This window comes from Anser anser (genome assembly GCF_964211835.1).
Source record: "Anser anser genome assembly, chromosome: 7".
Classification (NCBI taxonomy): Eukaryota; Metazoa; Chordata; class Aves; order Anseriformes; family Anatidae; genus Anser; species Anser anser.
Genome location: NC_139727.1, coordinates 36,729,789 through 36,756,887, shown reverse-complemented (window position 1 = coordinate 36,756,887; position 27,099 = coordinate 36,729,789). Strand labels below are relative to the sequence as shown.

General features: G+C 42.9%; 1 protein-coding gene and 1 long non-coding RNA gene across 15 annotated transcripts in view; one reads left to right on the top strand and one right to left on the bottom strand.

Moving 5' to 3' along the window:
• TACC2 (transforming acidic coiled-coil containing protein 2) overlaps positions 1–27,099 on the bottom strand; it is a 131,303-nt gene that overhangs the window by 100,100 nt on the left and 4,104 nt on the right. For 9 of the 12 annotated variants that reach the window (XM_083843705.1, XM_083843718.1, XM_083843719.1 and 6 more), the window contains exons 1-3: positions 19,131–21,002; positions 16,329–16,406; positions 4,398–4,570 (exon numbers count right to left, since the gene is read on the bottom strand). In XM_083843705.1, the coding sequence (XP_083699831.1) occupies positions 4,398–4,570; positions 16,329–16,361 (206 nt within the window). In that variant the 5' untranslated portion in view covers positions 16,362–16,406; positions 19,131–21,002. Of the gene's footprint in view, positions 1–4,397; positions 4,571–14,855; positions 14,916–16,328; positions 16,407–19,130; positions 21,003–21,418; positions 21,543–27,099 lie in introns of those variants that run through there. The other 3 variants (XM_083843716.1, XM_083843721.1, XM_083843715.1) reach the window with 2 other exon arrangements.
• On the top strand, positions 12,976–26,355 carry LOC310902364. 3 transcript variants are annotated; one of them, XR_014586681.1, is made up of 4 exons: positions 12,976–13,368; positions 21,394–21,571; positions 22,274–22,495; positions 23,107–26,355. It is a non-coding gene; the product is annotated as an uncharacterized lncRNA (long non-coding RNA). The 3 variants fall into 3 exon arrangements; XR_014586682.1 differs by lacking the exon at positions 12,976–13,368 and adding an exon at positions 21,181–21,300 and having other exon boundaries at positions 22,395–22,495; XR_014586683.1 differs by lacking the exon at positions 12,976–13,368 and adding an exon at positions 21,181–21,300.

Below are 27,099 nucleotides of genomic sequence, written 5' to 3'. Positions count from 1 at the left end.
GTAGCTCACAGAATCACTCGGAGGGGTTATATTCCCAGGAGCGTAACAGTCTGAAATCTGAGTATGGAAGCACTGAAGGGGACGAATGCACAGGCAGCCCTGCAGCCGTGGCACAAGTATAGCTGCTTCTCAGACGTTTCTCTTCTATTTCCCCTGACACACGAGAGACCAGGGTTTACATTTGGAGTTCGTACATTTGGACACGCCGTGCTGGGGGCCTTTGACTTTACTTACAGAATTCTGCATCTTAATCTCTCCTAAGAGCAATTGAAAATTAATTAGGAATGCGGAAATCATTTCCACATTCCCTTCAAAAATCAAAAATAAAAAAAAACAACAGAGTTTTAGAGGCAAAGCAAGACGCTATTTGAACTTCTCCGTGTAAACAAACACATGAGAAATCCATCATCACCAAAGGGCTGCTAACAGCAGCCAGATTCCCCCGCCCTCCCTGGCTAGCTAAGATTTCAGGAAAAAGTGAGGCAGGAAAATGATCTGTATGATCCCCCTGGGAACCATCTCCCTCTTCTGCCCGAAACCCCAATCACTTTCCACCTCCTGGTTCCATACGCAGAATGAGACGCGGTGCCCGCAGTGTTTTAAATACGACCAAACTAAAATGTTCTAACGTTAACCGCGTGAACTGCGGTGCTGCTGCAGCAAGCAACCACGGCCAGGCATTCAGCTCCTGTCCCCCCGGTCCCCGTCCAAGCGGCCCCGAGAGCCAGCAGGATGCGTGGCACTGCGCCCACGGTCCCACAGGATGCGCGGCTGCTCGGGCTCGGCATCCTGAGGTGGCCCTCGGGTCCCACAGGATCTGTGCGCAGCACGAGGAGCAGGAAGGCGGCCGAGTGCATCCGCCGAGAGCGCCTCTTCCACTGCTTCTGGGCGTGTACCTTTGAAATTGCTCCGTCTGCTTATTCCGCATCCTGCAGGAAAAGTGCCTCTCCTGGGCAGGGCTGCCCAGCTGAGGGCTCTGCAGGTGTCTCCTCTGCCTGCATGCCAGCAGAAGGCACGGCTACATCTCACACACCAACGCAAAGCCCGAGGCTTGCTAAAAGCGCTGAAGAATAGTTATTTCGCGCAGAGGGTTGACAGATTAATCGCTGCTGCTGTTGCTTTTTAACATACGGTACCAGTGACAACATGTTAAAAAAATGGGAGTGAAGCAGTGTTTTAGGTTAAGAGTCAGACATTTCGACTCCCAGAACATGAGAATTTAAGACTTGCTGGAACAATTTCTGAGAATTTCTGGAGGACGGAAGAAAGGCACCAAGAAGATTGGAAAAAAACACGCAGTAGTTTTCCATACAGATACTCCATCAGAAGACAGCAGGTCATAAGATTATAACAGTTCAATTCTGGGTGGAAAAGATGCGTTCAAGGCAGCATATGGGGGTGAAAGTTGAAATAAGCAGCCTGGAATCTGAAACTTCAAAGCTTTTTCCGTTTATTGTCTTTGTTTCTATTTTGGCAGGCTATAACCTAGAAGCCACCCAAAACCAGGCATGTGCCAGCAGTTTCAGGAGTAAGGCTAAATAAAAAGTAGTTGCCTGAGCCCCTGCCCATCTAATATGTTTCCTGAAACAAAAGTCTTGTGAATCCCTTCAAAATGAGTCATTCCTCTGACGCTCATCTCACAAGAATCATGATTTTGGATGGTGATGTGTTAAGCTGTTCCAGGCAGTGACAATGTAACTCTAGGTATCCCCAGTGCTTGTATTTAAAAGGAGCCCCTAAAGAACTGCAGCTGTGCCATTCTTTGAGCAATACATTTAAAAAAAAATGCAAATTGTTCACAGGACAGTGCAGAAATACCTGTGCTTTATCATTATATAATATATATACACGCATATATAAAGAAGAGCGTTCATTTGCTGCAACCACATCCTTTCAAAACACAGGAGCCCCCACCCCACAGCCTCTGGTACCACCACCGATCCATTCCAGCACCAATTTGGGCAGCTTAATGTGCCAGGTGGGTGACAGCATAGCCTTGTGTCCATGAGATGTTCTCAATCTATTGTTTTCAAACAACCCCACCGTGTAGCTACTCCTCCTTCAGTTAGCACAGGCCACGTGCAAGCAGAGCCGACACTAAAGTAAACCATCACAGCCGCAGCTCAGCTGCACTGGCCGTTGTTTTTCCATTCATGCTTTGTACTCCTAATACCTGCTTACAGCTGGAGGCTGAACTTGTGCCTCCCCTAAAATCCAGAGCCACGGAGAGAAAATGATCTGGCCCAGTTCCTTGTTGGACAACTTCTGGCTTCAAGTCAGGCTCTGCTAACCAGTTATATCAGGAAAAAAAAGAAAGAGATACTTGCTACTTTGAGATTAAATATATATATATATATTTGGAAAAACTGCTGTTGTCCTACAGTGTACTAAAGCATCAGCATGATTTCCACTTTGACTATTTAACAGTGGTGCTCTCCCTACCAGTTCCCTGCTAGCTGGTTAGCTGGGTCTTTATAGGCAGCCACTGGAGAAAGTTGTGTGTACATCTTCCTTACTGTGTGGACAAGAAAGTAAATACAGGGAGATACTTTTCGAGAAACAGGATCACAAACTGTAATTTAAGCCCCCTGAGACGTGTTCTGCTGCTGCTCCGTTCCCAGGCTGAAGGCAGGACGTGAAGCAGGTCAGTGGCTGGCACAGGCACTGTGTTAGGTGGATGCTGGCACAAATGCTGTTGGAGTACGGGTGTTGCAGTTCTGCGAACACAGCCTAATCCCCACCATTTGGCAGTTTCACAAACAACCCGAACTTGCAGGAATGTTAGTCATTCTAGGCCTACAGATGAAATTCAGGGGTTGCTAATAGTCATCATTCCCCCCACATCTCTCTCTTGCCTTCTATTAGCATGACTGTGTATTGATAAGACCAGCAGAAAACGCCTATTTTATTGTCACAAGTCACAATGAATCACATAAGTGGCTTACAAGAAATATCTATTTTCTTCAGCTAGGACAACGTGGTTACTCATCGTTACACATGCATATAATTCAGTGATTATGCACAGTGCCGTCAAGAGAAACTAGAACCTAGGGGATACACGTACAGTTTGTTAACAATAACGACAAAAAAATCAAGCCTACCCCACTACTCCAAATTTATTATTTTCTAACTAGTGTGAGTGACGCTCCATTGCACAGCCAAACCGACCCTTGAGGACTGTAAGCTGCTTTCTCTAGGTAATTTTTTTTTTTTAGATTCTGCCATTTCTCCAAGCTTCCCTGAAGTTGTCAATTATCACCTCAGTTATTACCCGCACTTGGACTTAAATCATGACAAAACGTTGCATCACATCAATAATTGGATGCTTAATCTTCATCATTTCATATAAGAAAAGAAAAAGAAGAAAGGAGCTTATGAAGCTAACGCTATCACAGGCAATAGCATTTGAAATATTTCACTTGACTGTGATTGCTGTTTGCTCTTGTTTTTCACGTAAGTTTACATATTTCAAAGACGGTACCCATCAAAAAGTGTAGCCAGGGCTGGTGGAAACACAAAGTGGCCCATGGCACACCCACTCCACTTCGAAGGGATGTGGCTGGTCTCTCTGCAGTGAGTTCTCCAATCTGTGAAAACACTTTAAAAGGTGTCCACATCCTAACAGTCCTACCCATTTACCAGCAGATTACGGCCACTCATTCTAAAATGTATTTATCATTCCATCCTAGGTAACACTGATGAGCTGGAAAGCTTTCAGCCCCATGTTAAAATCATGCTGGCATTAGATGGTTTCTCCCCTGTAGCAGAGGAAAAGCTTAGTAGCACAAGAAAACTGAAGCACTCAAGTAAAAAATATTAATGCTTCAGAGAAAAATTTCCCTTCAAGATATTTAAGAAAAGCCAAATTATGTTACCTTCTGCCACCCTTAATCCCACTGAAGAATACTTCACCTCTGAAAGTATATCAATTTCATCAGGTGAATATTAAGACACTTAGAAAAGTAAGATACTGGTAAATAGTAGCTGGGTTGGTACTTCTTAGTTGGATTGTTATACAGAGCTGAGCATGGCATTTTGCAATTGTTTACAATTATGTCTTACTTCACAATACTATGACCGTGCAAGAGACTTTTCAACGTTCCTCTGTCCCAGATAAGAGTTTATTAGTGTGTGGAAAAGCATAGGAAGTTGAGGTCAAGGGTTACCACAACAGCCAGAGCCTTGTTTATAGCTATGCAGTGAGGCGAGGAAGTCAGCTTGGTAAATAGCGAGCGGCCTTGCTTTTGTTGGGGTATTTTGAAGACTGTATCATCATCATCCATCAGGATGACAGATACTGAAAATCAGCTACACAATAACAGAAAATTAGCAAGCATCCCCCAACGATCATCAGCAGGGCTTCAATGGTATTAATGAGAAGAAACCTCATTGCTTACCTTGTACGTTCTGGAATCAAGGGAGATGTGCTCTCGGCCAGCCGCACAGCAGCAGGAAGAAGCTCTGAGATGTCCTGAGCTCCAGATCCTCCAACGCTGTTTTCCTGGGGGTTGCTTCTTATGCCGTGCCCCTTACCAGGTGGGTGGTCTAATTCTGAATCCTGTGGAGCGCTCTAGAATGAAGAAGAACAATTCAAATAGCTACTGCTATCTTAGAGTACAGGGAATTTGGGAGAATATGTAAGGTTAAGTTTTGTTCTGCCAAACGGCTCCTGTGGTAGACTTCACTACGTTGATGGAACTTGCAGGTCCCAAAGCCAAGCCTTTTTTTTTGTTGTTTTTTTCTAATGACAGAAATTCAGAAGGAAGTGGTTGAGCCAAAAATAAATACGAGGGAAAGAACAGGGAGAGAAGAATGCAACAATTGTTCTAAAGCAGCTCAGGGCCTTTCCCGACCCAAGGAGGGTATCATCTTCTCTTTTTCCAGGCCTGGCAAATGCTTACTTGCTAATCAAGTTTGAAAGGAGAAAAGATGGAAACAAACCTTTTACACTCAATATTAGCAGTATCTTTGGAGTCAGCTTAGAGATAAAGCCAACACCAATCAAGACCCAAGACTTGAATCCAAGTCCACATTATCTCCCTCCCAACTGAACAATGCTCAGAATGCCTCTGAAGTGAGACGGGGAGCTTGAGCCTCTGCCACGCTGCCTTCAGTAACAGTAGCTGTAGGAAAAGCTGCAGTCCCAGTAGGGACAGCTACAGAAACCTAGAACGCAAATTTGGTAATGCTGCATCACCGCTTCTTGAAGGTAAATATGCACGTGGGATCTGCACCCATGGAGACATGCAATAGAAAAAAATATATAATAATAATAAACAAAAACAAAGAACCCCACCACGACTGTACTGTAAATTGCTGGGTTTGCTCCAGGGAGGAGCAGAGTCCTGTGCAAAGGGAAGGGCTGTGACCGGGGTGTGCCAGCAAACCCCTGGGGTTTGCAAGTCCAGGAGGTTGCTTACAAGAGGTAGCGGCACCTTTCTGATGGTTTGGTGTTGCTTGGTTGTTGGGTTTTTTGTCTTTTGATTGTTTGTATGGCAGAATTGTCCTTAGAAGGCAACGAGAAGAAGGCAAAAGCAGCTCTGAACAGTAACTGAGTGTGTTCTTCAAGTCTAATGAAAGAACTGGAGGAAAAACAGCTGAGTGTAATGCAAAAACGAAGTCTGAATGAAGAAGCTGCCACTTGAAACCCTCTGGCATAGCGAGCAACAGTGAAAGAGAAGCAAAACTGCTTCATCAGGTCACCCTCAACATACAATCACTGCTGGTTTAATTCCGAGCTGTAATTGTAAGAAGCCCAAGGCACACCTAAGGTAAAGACACATAAGTGTATGCACTGACCACAGGGGAACTACTTCGGAAGACTGTCACAGATGAAAAGCACAGTGCACGATTCCAATTAGCTTCTTATTACTCTAATTTTACTCTCAATTTCTGATTTATTTGGTTCTAGATACAGCCAATAGATTTCCCATTGCAGAAAGTTATTGGCAGCAAAATGACATTTCTCTTTGTGCACCTGGTGTGCGCTCACACAACCAAAGGCCTCTTGATGAGAGCCAGGACTGAGAGACACCCAGTGGACAACAAAAGCCCATGTAATGAGCAATTGAAAAGGTCAGGGCACACAGCGAATATAAAAAGACTTCCTTTGGACTTAAGGCAAATTTGATTAACTCTCATATCCTCTGCCTCTCCCCGGAGGAATCCCATCACTACAGCTTTGTTTGCAGAAGTCTCCTTTATCACACCGCTTTCCGCTGGGACGGAACCAAGGGCTCGGGGTTTCATGATTATTAAGCATTTACCCAGCATGTGCTGACATCTGGCATTTGGAATATTTATCTGTGTATGGATGTTGGCCCCAAAACCACAGCATATAGCAAAAAACTACTAGAGCGTCAAGATTTATACAAGAAAAGTTGTTTTCTTTCCAGCCAGAAAAAAAAAAAAAAAAAAAGAACAGAAGAGCTTAGTTAGCATGTGGGGGTTTGTTTTGCTTTTGCTGCTTTGTTTTAGGAAGACTTGCTTTTGTTTGCGTGAGAAAGTTTGCAGTGAGAGTTCACTTCAGCAAGCGTACTTGTGTGCAGAGAGAGCAAACTATGAAAAAATGCATTATTAATTATCAGAAAGAAAGAAACAAAAAAAAACATAAAAACAACCGAAATGGCGATTTCTGGGGCCATATGCATGTCCGTGGACCAGTCACCAACCACCAGCACCACCCCCGTAGCCCACAGCTCTCCCCTCTCATTTTTTAGCATCGCTTTAGGGACCGCAGCGAGCCGAGGGCAGCGATTCCTGCCCTGCCAGCAGAGGAGCTCCCTCAGCTGGCAGGGCCCGACACCACGCACGGCCAGACTTCCGAGCATGGGGTCAGGACAAAACCAGGGCGATGGGCTGTAAGGTCCCCCCCGGCCACACCAGGCAGCCTCGGGGCCACGCTCCTAGTGCAGGGCTCGGTGCTAGCGCAGCATGGCGCTCGGCTGGGAGGTGGTCACGGATGACTGCCTCAAAACCGCAGCGCGATGAAGTATAATTTCCAGGCCAGCTGCAGACAGAAATGCGTGCATTTCCTTCCCCGGCAGGGCAGGGAGAACCACACGAAGAACCCCAAGAAATTAGAGCAATTTACAAATTTGTCCGGACGCCTCCAGCAGTTGGCGAGAGCAGCGAGAACTACTTCTTTATTTTCCTGCCTCTCTACCACCATCATCCTGGTTTTTCTTCAACTGATCTGGGCGCTAGGCAGGAGGAGTAGCCCACAGCTCTTCTCAGAAGAGGAAGGGCTGAATGTTTCGTCTTCTTCTTCTGAAGCCTGTGTCATCTTCCACAGCAGAAAGCAGCGCAGCAAAGAATTAAGTCATTAACCTACCGCAGGCTTAGTGCCTGCACGGTGCTTCTAATTACTCTCTCTTCCAGGAGATCAGTCACTGAACTCAGAGGGCTGCTTTAGGTTACAATCTCCTGTCCCACTGACCTGCAGTCATCCCATTCCTGGAGCCGCAGCGTGGTCGGGGTGCCTCCTGCACGCAAATCTCTCAAGCACGGCTCCACGCAGCCATCTCCAGCTTGCTGCCCAGAGCCTGGAGCCCCAGGAGCCCCACAACAACCTGAAGCTGCCCAGCAATGTAGACTCGGGTTATTAGAGAGAAATGCCTTATTCATCTCCGTAATTCTCAAGGTAACTATGTAGTATAGGCACTTAAGTTCCTGCTGTACCTGGGTACCTCCTCTCACCGAAAACAGGATGCTTCCGTGTTACAGAACCAGAATCACTGAACCGTTTATGTTGGAGAAGACCCCTAAGGTCATCAAGTCCAACCATTAACCTAGCACTGCCGAGTCCACCACTAAAACCCAGAAGTGCTACGTCCCAATCACTTTTCTCAGCTGTAAGTGTTAATATTAAGTGTTAATATTAAAAGTGTTAATATTAAGTGTTTATATTAAAGTGCCAAGTGTGAATATTAAAAGAACGACACCACGGGAGGGGCAGGTTGTGAAGGCAAGGAGCACGGCCACAACAAAGGAAACAATGAAACGCACTGTTCTGCAGACTACATATAACATTTTGCATAGACTGCTGGGGTGGGGGGCTTTTTATTATTATTATTTTACTAGTGTTAGGCTTCTAGGGATCTCCTGTTTAATGGGTTATCGTTCTCCCAGCTAGCCCTAAACAACTGCAATGGGTCACGGAGAGATCTGATCCTTGCTCGAGTTCCTGGCATGACCAAATGTGACATACATTAAAATAATATTTGCCACCCAGCTCCTGTTGGAGCAGCAAGGACCTGCTGAAACCCTCTTTACTTCTTTCTTTTTTTGGAGCAGCCAAGAAGCGAAGTTGTCCTCTTACCTAGCCAGGCCGGAGCGCACACAGCCTGGAAATGGTATTTGCGAGGGAAGCTCAAAGGAGGATTTTAACAGTAATACGTAATAAATCTTACTGGTCTTCTACATTTAATTTACTATTTAATCAACACAAAAAAAAAACATGTTCTGTGAATCTGTGCCAGCCAGCAGAAAAACATAATTCCATTTCTCTATCAAGTTTTTCAAATTGGAGCTAGTTATGCAAATCAGGAGCTGAACTAGCTTTGCAGAGCATGCTTTTTTATTTTTAATGAACGTCTGTGGAAACAATTAAAAAGACTATATTTTGTTCAAAAATATCATCAGAAAGCTGATGTTAAATAAATTACTTTTGATGTTGCAACACACACAGCCTCTGAAGTGATCTACTACAGAAGCTTGCAGCTAAATTCACTCTTGTATTTGGTTCAAATGTTGCATGCTCCTTTTTTCCAAAGGATTCTGAGATTATAAAAAAAAAAAAAAATTGAAAGACTTAATGAAATAATTAGAAGTCAGAATGCAGAGGTTCTCAGCAGTTTTTTGCCTATCATAATTAAAAAAAGAAAAAAAGAAACAACAACGAAACAACAAACAAACAAGCTGGTCACAGAGCGTATACCAACAACAGGAGGCACGCTAACCAACCCACTCTTTTTTCCTTTACGCCAGCACTATTTAAATGAATAAAACTGTTTCTCCTGAACCGCGCAGCGCGATTATTTGCATTAAGCCCTGCCACAAGCATTGGCCTCTGTAGGAGCACGCAGCAAACCTCCAGGATCATTTAACCGTCCTGATGGCCTGGAGCAGGTGCCTACGAGTGGTTTGGTTTTCTGGTTTTCCTTTACCAGGGAGAGCCCCGTTACCACCGCAGCCGCAAGGATTACACACAGGGCAGTACTCGGGCTCGAGCTGCTGCCCCGGGGAGGATTCCCGTCCTGCTGCAGGGATCCTGCTCGCTCAGCACCCCGCTGCCCGCTTGGCAAAACCGTTGGTGTCTCAAGAATTGGCTCAGCTCCGGCTCACAAAGCACAGGAGGGCCCTGGTGTTAAAACCCAGCGCTGGCGCCCCAAACAAGCGAACATCCTTTGATTTCTCCCTTTCCCCCAACACAGCAGCTTCCCCTCGCACCCTCCTGGTGCCACCGCACACACCTCCTTTTACAGCAGGTGCTGGTGTCACAGCTCTGCCTGCAGCTGGGAGCAAACCCCGAGGAGCTCCGAGAAGTTTCCATTCCCTGTAACCCCCGGCGTTTATGGAAGGGGAGAAGCCGGAACAAGCCTTTACCCGTCCCAATCGATAAACCAGAACTCACCTTTTACTTTTCTCCCCGTCCTCCACTCTGAGCACGTTTACACCTATTATTTCCCCCATGCTTCCTGGCTCCAACCACCCACATCCTTGCCAGGGACAGGGGAGCGGCAGCAGCAGGACGCGGGGCGAAGGTCGGCCCCACGCACCCACCCCTGTCTTCCAGGAACAGCCACCACGGGCAGGACGAACACACGGTCCCTGTTAAGGGTGGCAGGACACGCTCCTCCTCCGCCAAGCCTCGCAGCCTGGTGCCTCTGCAGGCAACCGCCCAGCAGCAAAGCGTGCACGTGGCGGTCCTTGGAGAGCTCTCGGTGCCGTGTTCTGCAGCGAACGCTTATTGTGCTGCAGGACTCGGCTGCAGAGAAAGGTGGCCGGGAGTTGTGCACGGAAAGCCTTCGGCGATAGCCCGTTCCTCCTTATTTTATTGCACTTCAGCACTAAATCCGTTTCCGAAAAATGGCACTGAGATGTCGGAAAATAGCTTGCTGTGATTCTTAAAACAACCAAGCTAATGTCAGAGTTCCTGAATTAGTCTAATGCCCTGCCACCTACTAAAAATCAATGAAATGCGAATATCCATGCCTATGTCAGAAAAGGGGACAGAAAAAAAAAAATCAGGTGAAATTTTTCTAAACAAAGTTGCAGAGGTCTCATGGCTGGGAGGTACTCTTAATATGGCTGTTGCAATTTTTAAAGCAGGTTTTAGGAGCTCCCTTTTCACTCTTCTGGCTTTTTTTTTTTTTTTTTCTTTTTTTGACGACTATTCTGCCAGTACAGTTACTGAGTAGTACTTAGATTTTTCAATGTTTCATCCTTAACAGTCTGGAGAAACTGAAGAAAATTAGACAATGAATGCATATTGCTTTAACAACCAGATGTTTTCAATCAAATCAGCAAAATTACTGATCATGGGACAGGAACAAATTGCTAATTGACACCTTGGGCCAAGCTTGCACTCCAGATGACAGTTAAGACCTGAAGGGTTGCTCTAGAACTTGGTCTTGTCACATCGCAAGGGAGCCAGATTCTGATTTTGATAAACACCCTGTGCAGCAATCCGCGTTATTCAGTACCTGCCCAGTGTTGAGAGGAGCTGGGGAAAGCAGTTTACTGAGGGGGATGAGCATCATGACTACTTGGGTGTTGTCTTTAAGCTGACAGAAGGCCAAAGATCAGGACTACCTAATAAGTTGGGTGTAGTTACGATCAGATGCAGTCTCCTTATGGGAGGTTCCATATAGAATTTTGCAACTACAGTAGATTTATTTATTTTTAATCAGTAATGTTGTAATTTGCCATTGTTTCTGGCTTGCTTTATTTTTCTCTCTCATGAGCAGTATTTTATGTTCATGCATTTTCTAATTAAAATCCTCAAAGTGACAGGAATGCAAAAGTTGGCGTTTGCTGGAGGTGTCCTTTAAGCTGCTTCTTACAAACTCAACGCGCAAGCAAAGTGCGATACAGTAACAGCAGTATTTAAAAAATTTGGTTACAACCTTCTATTGTAGGTACCTGTGACCTTTTCTTAGACAAAAAGAGTTACTTTTCCTCCTGAGAAATAAATCCAAACCTACTGAAATGACTTTAGTTGCAACCATAAAAATAAACGCTGTTGCATATATATATAGTCACCATCTGATCCTTGGTTTAGCATGCTTTACAGAATACACGTCCTCTGGGCTACAGCAAAAGCAATTCAGACCTGCAGGTTTCACTGCTCAGGCTTGTGACCTTTCCAATCCACCGAGGGTACTAAATTGTTTATCTTCAGATCCTTGTAATGTCAACCTAAGCGTCTCCTGAACAACTTGCTGCTGTGTTTAAGCTTTAGTCTGAATGTGCATACCATGAGCCTGCGCTGGGCTGGATGAAGCTTAGCTGTATCACTGCCTTCACGGCTCTTGTTAACCTAATCTTCCCATTTGCTTATGTAATTGAAGTTCAGTAGGCAACGAAAAAGTCAGAGTTATCCTTGTAACTCCATTAGCCTTCCTGCAGCTTTTTATTTTCCTTTGTCTCGTTGCTGACAGGTGGATGAAGGCCTGATGAATATCCAGGTTCTGTTCTTAAGGATGACAGGTGTATTAATACAGCAAGGAAGAGGGGATAAAGCTGATGATCTCAGGAAAAAAGTCTTCAGCACAATATTTGTAATTCAAATTCAGTACAATTTTAACTAGAATAGCTTTCTGAGTAATTCTTAGCAACCTACAAATAAAATATTTGAGAAGATGCAGTCGGATTTATATGAAGTACTATTAGGAAAATCCTCTCCAAGTTCAGATCCAAACTCTGCTGTCCTCACCATCTGATAGCGTTTGCTGGCCCAGTTATTTCTAACCATCCACAGATGTGAAAAATGTAGGTTCAACATTCTCACACAATTTCCAAATAGAGAAATGTAGTTAATAACAATAGAGGTTTTTATAAATATATGGTTCTTTTTCCTTTTCATCTGTACTTGTAAATATACATTCCCCATTAGAAATGGTGTTGGCTTTAAAGATGTGAAGAAAGCTTTAACCATTAATTCAGAAGGGAAGGAAAATCTTCCAACTACCTTTAAGACCAGTCTTCCAACCACCTTTTAACTACGCTTTCAAATTAAGAACCCTGTCACAACTTTGAATCTTCATTCTTCTTTTATTTCCCCTCCTTCATTCAAAGGGAAGATGAGAAGAAGTATAATAATTATTCATTAAAGTGAGAAATGTCCCAGAATTCACAGTATTTGCATATATGGATGTTTTATTCCCTTAAAACAGATTTTTTTTTTTTTTTTTGTGAATTCAGACAAATAGTTGGTATTACTTGCCATAGAATATGGGACCAGCAGCAGTTATCATTGGAAGCAAGCACCAATGACCACGGTGACAGCACGTAAACGGGAGCTATGTAGGTAGCAGGAACACACACTGCCAGCGCCACTCAGCTGCAGACAGATGTTGACGCAAAGGATGTGGAGCAGTTCTGCTGCCTTGCGCACTCCTGATGTGCAATGGATGAAATGGAAGGAGAAGTGATAGAAAATGATAGCGTAGAGAGTAAAAGAGGTGAGTTGCGTGCAGGGTGACGGTGTCCCTCATTAAAGTGCTACAGGCACAAAATGATTATGCAGAAAATTGGGAATGCGTTTTTGTTGCCAATTGGAAATAAGCAATGGAATGTATCCAGATGTTATTGCACCATCCAAGAAGTATGTAAACACACAGTATGAGCTCCGGAGCTCAGAGGGATTTGCCCAGTTATCTTCCGTGGGAATGGGGACTGAAGCTGGGAAGCTGGTGGCGTGCCCAGTGTGTTCTCTGCTAATCCCTGTAGTGCTGGGACCTGAAAGTAGAACCCCACCAGTTAACTGGACCCATAGGCTTAAGTGCATTGAAATATGGAAAAAGCAATAATGGAGAATATTAACTGCAGAACGGGGAGCAGTCGGATTTGTTCACAACAATTAAATGGAGAAACCCGAGCAGGAGCACAGCGTGATGCTTCAGACAAACAGACGCTTCAGAAATGATGGCCCCTGCAGCAAGTATGCATGTGTTGCCCATCTCACACATTTCGCAGTGAAAAACAAGCAAGAACAAAAAAGATAACCACACATCAGGATTTATGTGCGAAGAGAACTGAACAACAACATCGATGTGAAGTAACTAGCTTTGTCTGGCTCTTCCCTTATTCAGAAAACAAAGGAGAAGAAAGGATAAAGCAAAAGAGACAGAAATAAGTTCTGTGGTAAGTGACTTTGAAATTTCCTCTCCCACTCTGGGGTGAAATCCTCGCTGCTAGGAGTTCACTTAAGCAGCAGCAGTTTGCACCATCAAAGAACTTTACAGTCACTTGGTAGCTCTGGCTTTTTGTGAGAAAGGCTGTGGAAGACGACGGCTCTCCTCCTCACAACTCTGAGGGGCAAGAATTGAAAACCTCCGTTAAAATCATTGCATATTAGAAAATCTAGCTCATTCTAGTTTTAGGAAGTTTTGTGTTGCCCAACTTTTTAAATAGCAGATAGTTTTGTCGGTCCTAGTCAGCTTGGTTTCTTTTATAAGTGAAACTTCCCCTCTGTGAAACTGTAAGCCTTATTATGGTTGTGTGGATGATTTCTGAACATTTGGTTTTCCAGAAAATTCAGGGAAAAGCTTGAGCTTTGCCATTCCTCTATACTGGCCGGTGTGTTTGGGTGGATGAAGAACTATGTGTCAGATGGGCAGCGCAACAGCTGAGATCTTGTAGAGCTCCAGAAACAATAATTCCTCTCATAGCTTCCCATTAAAGAGGCATTCCTTTAATTTGATCTATTTTCCCTGATAAAGTCCGGATCTCTGTTCTTCTAGATTGTTTCTTTTTCAATTTAAACACATTTCTCTTCACGTGGAGTTTTGCTTTTCAGAAAGAACGCATCTTAAAAATACCTTACATGTAATTCAGCCTAAGCCCAACGCGCCTTGCCACTGGCAGGCCCGTGTTTGGAAGCAAGCTTTGTCATGCCAACAGGGCAGGGCACAAGCCTCAAATCTCTCAGCAGTTCAGACTCCGTGCACTGCTAGAGCAAAACAGCGTGGTTAGTGTATGTGAAATCACCGTGTTAAATATACTGCTGGCCCCTGCCTCATTTGATTTATTATCTTTAATAATTTCTACTAAATTTACATTATATTTTCCTCAGAGGATGGTCTCTACAAGACAGACTGGGTATTTATTTTCCTGTAAGTGCCCACTATGCTCTTCATAGTAGCATATTTATTCCACAGACCTTCCCTCTTACAAAATGAGTCTAAACTTAGCATGGACTCTCCCATCTTTAACTCAAACCATTTGCACAGCTCCCAAACGACTCAGCTGAGAGCTGGAACTGGGGAATGGTGTTCCCTGATAAAACCACAAACAGAAACAACAACTCCTGTCAAATGGTGCTGACTGTAACAACAACATCCACTGCTCTGTTTTAATTGTGTGAGGGTGCAGAGGAAAGCCAGCATGCAAAGAGGGTCAAACGCAGGTTGTTTTTCTAAAGCACAGATTGCTACCAAAGAGGAAAGTTAAAAGAAACCAGATTTTTTTTTTACAACTTGCTGAAAACTTAAATGTAGCTGCCTTGCAAATTTGCAGTTAGGGTCAAAAAACCAAAAGCCAAAAGCAGATGCAGAAGAAAAAGAACAGCCAAGCCTGATGCTAACATTTTGAAATGCAAACCATGCAAAGCAGTTTTCGTCATCCACTACCTGCTGCGTTCCTTGGCTGGGCGGCATAAGGATGACTTTATTTGCATTGGGGACGTCTGACTGAAAATAAACGTATTTAAAAATTCTATTGACTAGATGAAGCTTGACTATTCATTAAGGGATACATTTCAAGGGCTGTTCAGCAGATTAAGTGGCTTTTAACTGTTATTGCTATTTCTATTTATTTCTCTGTTAATAGTGACTTTTTAAGTAATTTGATTTTCTAGCATTTGCTTGTCTGGAAAGGAGAGCAGAAGCTTTATTTCCTTATTGAAAAAGAAGAGCTTTTTATTAAATTTCTTAACAAATTTAATAATGTTTAAGTACAGGCTTCTTGGTGTCAGGAGGACTCCTGAAGATATATATCTGGCTTTCAGAAACTTCCTAAGTGAAAGGTGTATACATTGGAGGAGAAATTCTCATTATTTAGTTGTAGGAATGAATACATTCTCCTGTTCCTGACCACTAAAAAAAGCTGGGGCCAAATCTTGTGGTAACAATACAACTTGGCCAGAACAACCAACAATTATAGCAGATTGCTCTTTTAGAAACAACTTCAAGAAAAAAATTGGCTAACTTTTAATACTGATTCCTTTGAGAGGGCCCACTGTGCAATGCACAAGGTACAGCAGATTTGCTCAGAGCTGAAGTGGAGGCAAAATGAGCCCTAATGCATTTTGCCATCTCCTATAACATATGGATGAAGAGAGGATGAAACACGTTCTGGTATTTTAATTGTCAAAATAAAAAAATCACAACTTTTATTCAAACCTAGATCAACATAGTAATGTCTAATTTAACCGTACACAGCTAGCCATAGCATATGGGTTCCCTTCATTTCAGCAATTCAAAAAGAAATCACCGAGCAGCAACACGCATTAGCGAAGCACCCTTCTCCTAACGGGGGTGTGAATTCCTGGGTCAGCACACGTACATTGCAAGGTCATTTTTGAACAGGGAGAAGCTACCGTGTATCAGGGTCTCGGGAGCACCCAGAGACATGGCCTGGCCCCCCAGGCCCTTTCCCCCCTGCCCATGGCCCCGGCCCCCATTCCAGCCCGTCCCTGCCCTGCCACGTGCCCGCTGAGCCAAGCTGACCCATGGGCTGACATCCAGGACCCCTCTTGGCCCTTCCCTATCCCCACGGAGATGCCAATTTCTAGGGCTGTCCCTCTGCCCTGCTCCCGGCTGGGAGGTGGGACAGGACAGCCCTGGCCACCCCACGGCGCTCCCCACAGCTCCCATTCCCCAGGGTGCAGCCACCCACATGGTGCCTCAATGCCGTGCGCCATTATCATTGCCACATTAACAAACAAACAAACAAAAGTTGCCCTCAATTACCATTAACGACAATTAAATACGAGCGTAACTGGGAGCAGAAGACAAATGTGAGGCAAATGGCCCATGGACAGATTTCTGTAACGTTTGCTCTCGGGCAGTAGGGAAGGGCAAGGCAATCACAGTCACACTCACCTGATTTTCTGCACTACTGTTCTCATTGCCCATTTTGGTGCTGACGTCCAGTGTCACACAGCAATTAAAGAAAGATCACTAGAAAAAAAAAAAAAAAGGAAATTTTCTAAGTCTTCCATTAAAAAATTAAATAAAATAAAAAAGCTCAGAATTTTGGAGGAATGTCATCTCGGTCAACCTGTCAACTGCCCCTCCTGGCATTCAGTTTTGCAATGATTTCAAGTCATAGATTAGGGGAAAATAGCTCTTGGGGCTTTTCTTTTGTAATCTCTCCCTGCTGCCTCTCCTACACTAGCTCTGCTAGCGCTAGGACAGCCACTCCTCAAAACTCAGCTTCGTTACTCTGCTTCTGGATTATCCCATGTCATTTGAGCAGGACGGCATTTTCCTTGCCAGAGTTACTTTGGATGGACAGCCCATAAGAAAACCTTATTGTTTTAACCATATTCAAACCACTTTTTAAATTCTTTTATTTCTCTTGGAGATCCTGGACGGAGCTGCATGCTCACTCTGTCTAGAAGCACAACGTTAAACCCGGCTGTTTCTGTAACAGAAACTATTTTCCATTTATGCGCTCAGCTTTAAGAAAGACTAAATGGATTTTTGTCCTTGTTATTGTAGTTACACTCTGCTTTTCTTAAGCAATATCCTGCTTATAATTTTATGTTCTGAAACACATTTTCTTTACACTTGACCGGATCTGCCTGCCTTAATTATTATTGGTTTTATACTAGTTCAGTTCTAATTATTTAATTTCAAAAAATCCACCAAGCATTAGAGCTGTAGCCAGCAGCTCTGGAATTAGTGCCTCCCCAGGCACCACTCATGTCTGTATTTTTTTCAAGAGGCAATTCAATGGGAAATGTACACGACAGAGATTCAGTTGTAGACATGTACTTCTTGTTCTACACATTCTATTTTGGAGCTCAGGCATTTAAATTCACTGTATTTATTGTATTACTGGATAGGTGAAAATTACACACACTCTCTCTTCATTTTTTTTTTGTGAGATTGCTCTGTGGCACGTGTCAAGAAAACCTCCACTAAAGTCAGGCTGTAAAAGAAAGATTGCACTTTATTAGCCAAGGAAACCATATAAGCTTTTAAGGAATGCTGTTACGCGTTACTGCACCACTCTTTTTTTAAACTTGAAAGACTATTTTTCTTCACAGGAGGCTTGGAGAGAGAGAGAAGTTTGGTGTTGTGCTTATAAGCTATGCTCTGTTTAAACTTGAGTGTCTTCGGGGGATATATTGGTGCTTGAACTTGCTCCTGTTGAAATCCCTGGGCCCAGGACTGCACTTTTAGTGATTAATTAGCAGCACTAGCTTTTATCTGCTAACACAACTGCCAAGTCCTCTACTGTTTTGAAACAGTACTGGAACCAACTTTAAGACCATATGGAATGTTTTCAAAGTGGCTATTCCCCAAGCACAAGGTGTTCGATCGGGGAGTGCTGTGCATGCACAAACCTCTTCAGGTGCAGCCCCGTGAAATGTTCCAAGGCAGCAGGTTAAGATTATAATATTTTACGTATCTATTGTTATGACAAAACATTCTCGAATGCAGTTTGAGCAGCTAACTAAAGTTACAATGCACAGGAGAGAAATAACTTCCCTGTAACAATATGCTTCCCTCAACAGCCACACATTTCCCTACGAGAGAATATACTGGCATTTCCGTGCCGCTGATCCAACAAGCTTTTCCTTTCCCTGCTCCGTTTCTGCTCCCACAGACGTGATGTGAAAACAACAGGAAATTGAGAACTCTCACAACTATCCCCTCACGAGCACTTGCAGGAATAACGTGAGCTGGGGAACCAGTGGCACTCTCCAAGTCCTTATGGACTTATGGCTAGTTGGGGTGCGGTCTGGTATATCAGTGGCACAAACTGCAAATTCTACAATTTTGTAAAGTTTGTCAAGTTCTTGAATGGATTAGACAGCATACGATATAAAGTTGCTCTGCTTATTTTAGAGTGAATTTACTTCGGTGCATGTTTTCAAGGCTTCTGCACCGACTCAGCAAAACTGACTGTTAAGAACAGCAACTGCAAATAGAGACTGAATTTGTAAAACTGAAAACAAAACACTTGAAAATGAAAATACATTAATGACTTATTGCTTTCTATTTAAATGTACAGCCATTAAAATATAAAAGTACAAAAACACCCCAAAAGTGCTAGCTATCACAAATTTCCACTAACATACATGTCTCACCCTCATCATGTCTACTTACTCTTTTCCTTGCTTAGAGCATGAAATTTCACAACTGTCACATAATTGTCGCATTACCATTTTCTCAACAATGAAGACAAAAGTCATAAGGAGGGAATAAAGTATTTATAGATTCTCTAATAATGAAATAGGCGATAATAATTAATAATAATGAGTGAATTACGCTGCTGAGCAACTGAGATATTTCTTCCGATTACAATGCAATTTTAATCTTTTTTACATACATTATTTCTAAAACATTTTCTCAATGCACAAACATTACTTAGGTTGTAAAACACATGCACTTTATCATATGTATGGAATTTCAAATAAACATTATAAACATGCTAAAAATCTATTCATTAAATAATCATGGGTTAACCTAAAGATAATCTTTCTCATCTTTCCATACTATCTTTTACAATTTACATGTCATTACTAAAATTATTTTAGCACTACATACCTCAAAACTGCTCACTAGTAGCAAATTGGCCATCAGCCTATAGAAACTTTTGTACACGGACAGTAAAACCACTGTTTTCCTGAAAATGAGAGAAAGAGCGAGAATGTTTAACTTTACACTTACATTCTGGCATTTATCTGGCAGCGTGGGATACACTGACGCTTTCAGAGCACGTCTTCAAACCATTCCTTCCATCTTCACCTCACACGTTTTCACCTTATTTTCCTCCTACTTCTCCCCAGACTGACATGAACTGTAGGCTTTCTTTCAGGGACCCACCTTCATAACCTGCTCAACAACCAACTTGCCTCCACCCCAGGCAAAAAGAAAACAAGTTATACCTCCTCCACCCGGCCTCCCCCTGCTCCTGGGAGGCTGCCGTGGCTCTGCATTTCATAAATTCTCCACTAATGTTTTTGCACAAAATTAAGCCTGGAGAAAATGGGCCTTGGTCAAAACAGATTTCACTTCTGGTGTCTCTTGGCCTACGGTACAGCCAGCGCTTCCTGCACCACAAAAATTGTTCAGTGAAACCGTATCAACAACACGGTGAGGTTATGCATGTTGTCAAGGGAAAAATAGTGTTGGGGGGAATAGCTACTCTGCACTTTGTTTTCCAGCTCATTTGTGTGTTTAAGTTTGCCCTTCATTTTCTCTTAGTACTGTTGGAAGCGCTCAGAAATATCTGTTAACAAATGTTGACATTCGTGTTCAAGTTATGCTGAAATCATTTCCCATTTAATCGTCCTGAAGGGTGGAGACATGACAAAAACTCTTTGAAATGTGATGTTGCAAGAAGTACTGGTTTATGAGTGAGCTAATTGCTGTTATTAATGTTCATTGTCCGCTCAAGCATTGCTTCCACAAAGGGGTGCTCAGAGAGACAGCTGATAACAAAAGATAGAGTATCATTAGTGGTAACTCCAAGGGATTAACGAGTTTCTGTACTCACCAGTGGTGCTCACTGGTGCTACACAGCAAAGGAATAGTAAACTGTGGGTTTACTGCACCTTGAAGAGCTGCACGGCAGCATTACTGAGTCTAGCAGGTCAAATTCCTATTTACATGAATAAGAAGCATGAATTTCATATGGTAGCTTATGTGCTGGGTGGTGATATTCCTGTGGTTGTTCTCTGCTCCCCAAAGTCTTGGTCTACAAACATCTGGCTTGAGAGCATTAGCGTTAGGCATGCAATGAACAGCTGCAAGGCCAGGGATGACATGAGTAGCCCTGCCTTTACAAGCTTTCATTTTTTATGAAGTTGGTCATTCAGCAATCCGAGCCCCAGGCATTATTACACCTCCTCAGGCCACTGCTACTGATAAAGAATTCCACAGATCAGAAATAATTTGTATTTTCTGAGCTTTTCCAGGTTTTATGTTAAGGTACATATGAATGTGTTTGGTGGCATGTGGGTAATACAAGACATCAAATAAATCTGTGCTATACCTCTAAGAGTTCAAGATGAAAAAGTCAAGGTCTATAGTGAAGCTCAGAAACTAAAATATGTGAAAGTGGCTGTCATATCTCCCCTTCTCTGGTCTCCCCATCCTACTTCATGGTCCGGAAAAGCTGAAGTTCATCAAATCAAAGTTTTAGTATGCTCTTCCTTAGAAAACAAAATACGGCAACTGTAAAATTCGTTGTCTATAGACAACAAATTACGAAACATTTTTGCTTAGGCTCTCTGCCATGAATTTAAGAATGAGGATCCTGTGGGAGCTCAGGAAAACTCGAGCCTGATAATATACCCTCACTTCTGCTAGCTGGATTGTTTCCTCATAGCAGAAACTGAGCTCATATTTGGTGCTTTTCCATTTCTAAAGCTAAGGCAAGAAAATGCCACAAAGTGAAAGTGAGGAAGCTGCCTTGCAAAACAACAGTCTGGCACACGCTTAGGGGAAAATGACCTTTTGGTAGTTGATCGTGATCTCTGATTCTATATTTGTATTTTTTATCAACACACATGCAAAAGAGAATCCCCCTGTTGGGCTAACCTTGTGTAAGGTTTGCAAAGCCACGCAGACAGCTGCACTACTGCCAGAACCATGAGTCATGAGGGAGCGACATGCATGCTAACAGGCAGCAACTGTGCTCTCTGATCTCTGGACCCACAGCAACTCTGTCAGAGAACACTGACATTATATTTTTGGCCTTGGACAGAGATGAGGGCTTTGACCTGGTCAGTTTTCTGACCCACTCTCAAGTCTCAGGCCCTATCCCAACTGTGCCAAGCAATAGTTATTCACTGCAAGTTGTTCCCTTGCAGTGCTGCTCATCTGCTCTGCACCAGTATGAAGTCAAATCACTTTGTGTAAACCACTAAGTGTGAGAGCACTCCTCATCCTCTGATGTCTCAATTTACTCTCTTTGATTTTATGGTAGAACTAGTGGGAGAAGAGGTACTCACATGGGGCTGCTTCACTGTGATTCTTCATCCACGCCTCTTCCTGGAGGGAACTCAAGCTCATCCACAAAGATCGGCCTTTCTTGATCAAAAGAGGATCTAACCCGAGAGGACTGGAAGACTCAAACTAGGAGAAAATACAGATCGGACTTAAAGGTAAGCTATGTGTGTGGTTAATGAATCAGGCATTTCAGTAAGATCCAAATAGTTTGTCGTGAATGATTAAATTTAATGCTAGTATACACAATATTTGTTACACTTACCAACCACATGCTACATTAGCTTTTATAAATAGAATACATGCTACCTAAAGTATTTATATGAGACAATTTCATTTGGGATCATTTTACTTTATGGTAGAAATACTGCCAAAACAAGATAAAATTTTTATGTTTCTTACTTGCACGTATTGATAAGACACACTAAGCACTGAAAGCTCTGCTGAAGCACTGAGCATAAAGTTATGCACTGCTGTTCTTGTAGGTAAGAGAAAAGAAAGGGGGAGTGTTCAGAATTTCACTCTTCTCTGGCCTTAACTAATGCAAAATAATTTGTGTTTTCTGCATAGTACAATAATATCTTAGAGATCAGCAAGAATGACTGACCTACAGTAGTACTTCAGCCCTTGTTTTCTCAAATTCTGGCAGAGCAAACATCAGGATCTGGGAGATAAATCATAATCTGATCATTACAACTAGTGAACATGTAATGATTTAAAAGTACAGAACTTGGTGGGGAAGATACTGCTGAGCAACATCAGCAGCTGGATCTGCTAAAAAATCATGCTGCTATTTGGCAACAAAAAGCTGAGCTAGCCTGAGAGTTGTAAAATGGCATTTTGCTGTTCTTCCCCCAAAGAGAACCAGAACTTGCCTATAGGACCGCGCACAAGTATTTGGCAATGCACGAGTCCAAAAACATCTAGATTTCGGAGCACTTCTCTTTCCAAACTGCGTCTCTACCAGCATTTTTCCACCAGATTCCATATGCAGCACTTCAGGCAGTGGGTCCAGAAGAGACAGGCAGCTCTGCACAGACGCACGGCCTCGCTAACCATCCATTTCCAGTGGCTCTGGAGAGGTGGGTAAAGACGTGGTAGCCAAGTTCCCGATGCCACAACCAGCAAGCTGTGGGGGAGGCTGCCCTACATAGCTCACCTGGTCAGCCCGTGCCTATCATTGCACAGGACTGCAGATGATTTCCTTGTTATTACTTCCTGCCTTTTATAAACAGCTAATTACGATTGATGAAAAGTATCTCGCCCATAATGTGTTATGAGACGTCAGTTGTGAGACCGTGTAATTCAGGTCCACAGCTAACTTGGCAGAGTGCACGTGTGCTTTCATGCTCGCAAAGCACACAGCCACCCACTAAAAGTGAAGGATGCCTGTTCCTAAACCTCAAAGACAAGGTACGAAGAGCATTACTCTGACTTGGGGCAAGTTCTGGAAGGACTGTTGGGAGATCTGAGGTGAAGGGTGGATTTCTGGAACCTGCTGACTCTGCTGGTCAGCCTGCTGAGGTGCCCAGTCACGGCACTGGGGATGGTGGGACACCACTTGGAGAGACAAAAATCCACGTTACGTTGAGGCAGAAAGGAGATGTAAACAAGGCGGGGACCAGTTGGTTTAACACACATAACGCATGGGAAGAACACATCACAAAGTGAGTTACTTCTTGCCTCTTTTCAGATTCCTCCTCCCCCAAACTATGTTTCTGGCTGTCCCCTCTGAAGAGTTCACCTGTTTCCTCTGGCCACGCGTTCCCGTTTTTCTCCTCCCTTTGGCCAAGAGACTCAGTGGAAATACAAGGGAGAGCAAAGGTGCTGCGAGGTCTGGCTTTCTGCTATCTGAGGAGAAGGGCAGAGAGGAGGCGTTAAAAACTAAAATTGCCTCCTCATTAAAAATGCCTCCTCAGAAAACGCTTTCTGCTATCTGAGGAGAATGGCAGAGAGGAGGAGGCAGGCCGTAAAGCTGCTCAGGAGGTGAGAGATTCCTTCCTTCTGGTTCTCTTTTAGCCGTGGAGCCTTAACCAGCTGTCAGCAACTGTCCGTCCCGAATTGTGGATGGCAGCAGTATTTCATCTCCTGCTTTCTTGGCCTGAGGTGTGTGTTGACACGGCAGAGCTGGCAGGACGCAGCTGCTCCCTGGGCCGTGTGTTAGCACACCCTTCACACCCACACGAATGTCACAGGGGAGGAGAGCTCCTCCCTGGGCTTCTACACAGCCCCCAGTCCTCAGAGCCTTTCCTTGGGGTTTGGGCAGGCAGCAGACGTGCATTGATCTTTTGTGCTGGCCTAATACACGAAAAAATCATGTATACGCACGCGCATATGCACACATGTATATATGATATACTATGCATATATAAATGCATATACCCTGCAGAGGTTATATCCTTCATCATGTCAAAGACCATTTAGCTCGAAGCTGCTTTTCATTGTCTCATGATAGTTGTTTGATCATCGGCTAAGAATAAATTAGGTTATAAGCTCAGCAACTTAATATTTAGCAATGAATAATATTCTCACTCCTGATGTGCTGTTTTATCAGCAGTGAGGGCAGGCTATGAAAATAAGTCTCTCAGGAGACTGGTATGTCAAGATAGTTTGTTAATAGCAAGTCTTGGGGTTGGTTTCAGACCGAGCAAGGCTTCTGGTCCAATCAAGTGCACCAGATTGTGGCAGGACTGCCTCTGGGAACTGAGTCACCAACCTCTGAAATTGTATTCAATTGAATTTTGTAGTCACGATAGTGTTCATAAGGCCAGAGTCGTTGTTTACGACGATGCTGAAGGTGGCTGAAAAAAATATTTACTTTGAAATGAAGTTGGTTGTGTCTTGCCAACCTTCTTTGCCAGGAAAATGGTTACATTAAATAAGCACAATGCTTCCAGGTAGGTAGGACTACTTATGCAAGATCTTCTCTGATTTACAAAGCAGGATTAACCCTGCCAACATTTTACAAAGGTGGAAACCGAGGCACAGAAAGGTTGAGTGATTATGCCATTAATATATTGTGTAATTGTGGACTAAGCAGAAAACTGGGGCTACTGTTCAGTCCTCAGAACCACAGAGGCATTGTTAAAGACGTCACAAATACAGAAGGAAAGAAAAGCAGCAAGGCTAAAATAATTTTTACATGTTAAGGATAATAATTGCTTAATAATGAGACTCTTTCCTTACTGTCATTGCCATTGTTCCATCACTGTTATAACAAAATGTTTGAAATGAATGTAATAAGCGAATGCTTACGGTGAATGTCAATTATAAACTGATTTTTCCCCTTGACTCCTTCGATTCAGCTAAGCAGGCATGCAAAACAAGGTAAAGAGGTCAGTTAAAGACAGTCCCTGGAGTTCTTATGATGATCTGGTGACAATGGTTGGTACGTGAAATGCACTTGCTCTAACTTGGAGCTCTTGATGTTTGCTCTTGTGGCAGTGTCTTTTTTAAAAGATGATCTAATGCCATGTTGATGGGAAGTGGTGCTAGCAATCCACGAGGCTTGCTGATATAAAGTTAACTAAGCTGCTCACTGTTGTTACAGATGGCACAAGCCTTCATCCTTCTGACAGACATAAACCTAATCAGCTTCTCCTAACGACAGATTTAAACTCATATAACATATTGCCTTGTCCTGCTGCGTCTACACTATTTATATTCATGTTATCATTTTCCACTAATATAAACAATATCCAGTTTCAGAAGTTCACTCTTAATTTTCAGGTGTATTTTTCCGTCTTTATTGTCAGTAAATACTTTGGGCACAGGCTTTGCAGTATTTTAACCCAATCTTGGTTTTGATTTGGAGAAGTTTCCCTGGACACTAGGCTCACAAAATATTGTTACACAGAACTAGGCACTATATTTACATTTAAAAGCAGGGACTGTAATGATGATTGAAAAATTGGGAAGAAAATCCTTAGAAATCATCTGCAATATTGGTTTTCTGCATCTGGAAACAGCCTCGTTCAAGATGTCAGTTCCCCATTTTTTCTCAAGAAGATTTTAACACCAAAATCTAATTATGTTTTTTGAACATCAGCTGTAGTTATTTTGGTTTTGGTCATTATGACTGATGGAACTTGACAGATGAACAGATGAAATTTGATTCTGCAGTTGGTTTCTATTTATCTGCTATTTATCTATTTATCTACTAACCGTCATTGAGCTGTTCTTTCCTGAGAAAATAACAAAAGGTAATAAAGTGAACGGAAACAAGTAACACTGGACTAGTTTTCCTCCAGCTGCACCTAAGATGTCTATAACCATTGTACACAGCGCTGTCACTGCAATCCAGTGGCTGGATTTGTATTTGGATGTGGACTCAAAAGTGAAAATGGTAATTCACTGGCGTGCAAAATCACGAGTCAGTGACAATATCTCAAATGATGGCAGAAGAGACCATTGCAACATGAAAAGCAGCACTCAAGTTGTGTAGCATGACAGATTTTTCGAGATTTCATCTTTCAGATACAAATACCATGTGTTTATGCAAACCTTAGGACCGTCTCTTCTGGATACTAAAGACCCAGTTGCTTTTTTTTACTGCATGTCCCTGCCTTGCTGGCAAAAACATATTTTCTGTTAGAACAGGAGCTAATACGCAAAATGATGTCTAGGCTGATGCTATCTGCAAGTTCACAGATGCCATAGGTTTTTGTCTCCCAGGTGCAATTGTTTTTAAGTCATCACAAAGCACTTGTAGATATTACTGAATGAAAAAATACAAAACTTCTGGTCCTAACATGAAACCATGACAGAATCAGTCACTAGTACCCAAAAAGTTGGATAGTAACCCAATTTCAAGTCAGCACAGTTAGCACAAAATAAGGCCTACAGTGTTCGTCCAGTCTAAAGGCCATCTAAGACTGGAGGTTATACAATACCACCTTCTGTAGTTAAAACCGTAAAGTGAATAAAGATTGTACGTTCTGGTACCCAGATGTGATTTTTTTGTGTGTGTGAGCAAACTCGTATGGCTTACTTGGTGTAGTCCTGTACATCTAGAATGAAAGAGTATTCTTCCCTAAAAAGTGGGATAGCCTGTAGGCTGACCCAAACCTCTTCAGACTTCAGAGGTAAGGAGAGAACTTGCCACAGAAAGGTATGTTGAGACTGTGGGATATGTTAATGCAAAAAGCTTAAGCTCAATTTCTGAAATTTTTGAAATCTCTTTACCAATAGAAATGGTTTAATAGTGCCACGGTTTCAATACTGGAATAATGCAGGGACTAAGTATGACATGCGTAACAACTAAGAAATGGAAAGGCTAGTTTATTAGAACACAAGAATGTCATCCTTAGTGAAATAATGTTCATGCTCAATGCTCCTGCAACACATCACCTTTTGATGTAAACAGTGTAATCAATTAAGAGTCCACCAGAGAAACTGAAGAAAAAAAATATTTTGGGTAGAGCATGAATTTAAACATCCTGCCCCCTTGCAGCATGCAGAGATTTTCATATGGGTTCCATAAAATTGTGCAATGCTCCAAATTTGTGGCTAAAAGCAGCTCTTTCCCATAAAGAAAGCAGTTAAGTGCAATTTTCAGTTTACAGTGGCATGGAAACTGTGAGCAACGGACAATGTAGCAAGTAGCTTATTCCAACAGCTAGTAATAATTACTCTAGTTTCAATTCAATATGTTGTATATGTAATACAGACAGACACACAGAGAAAT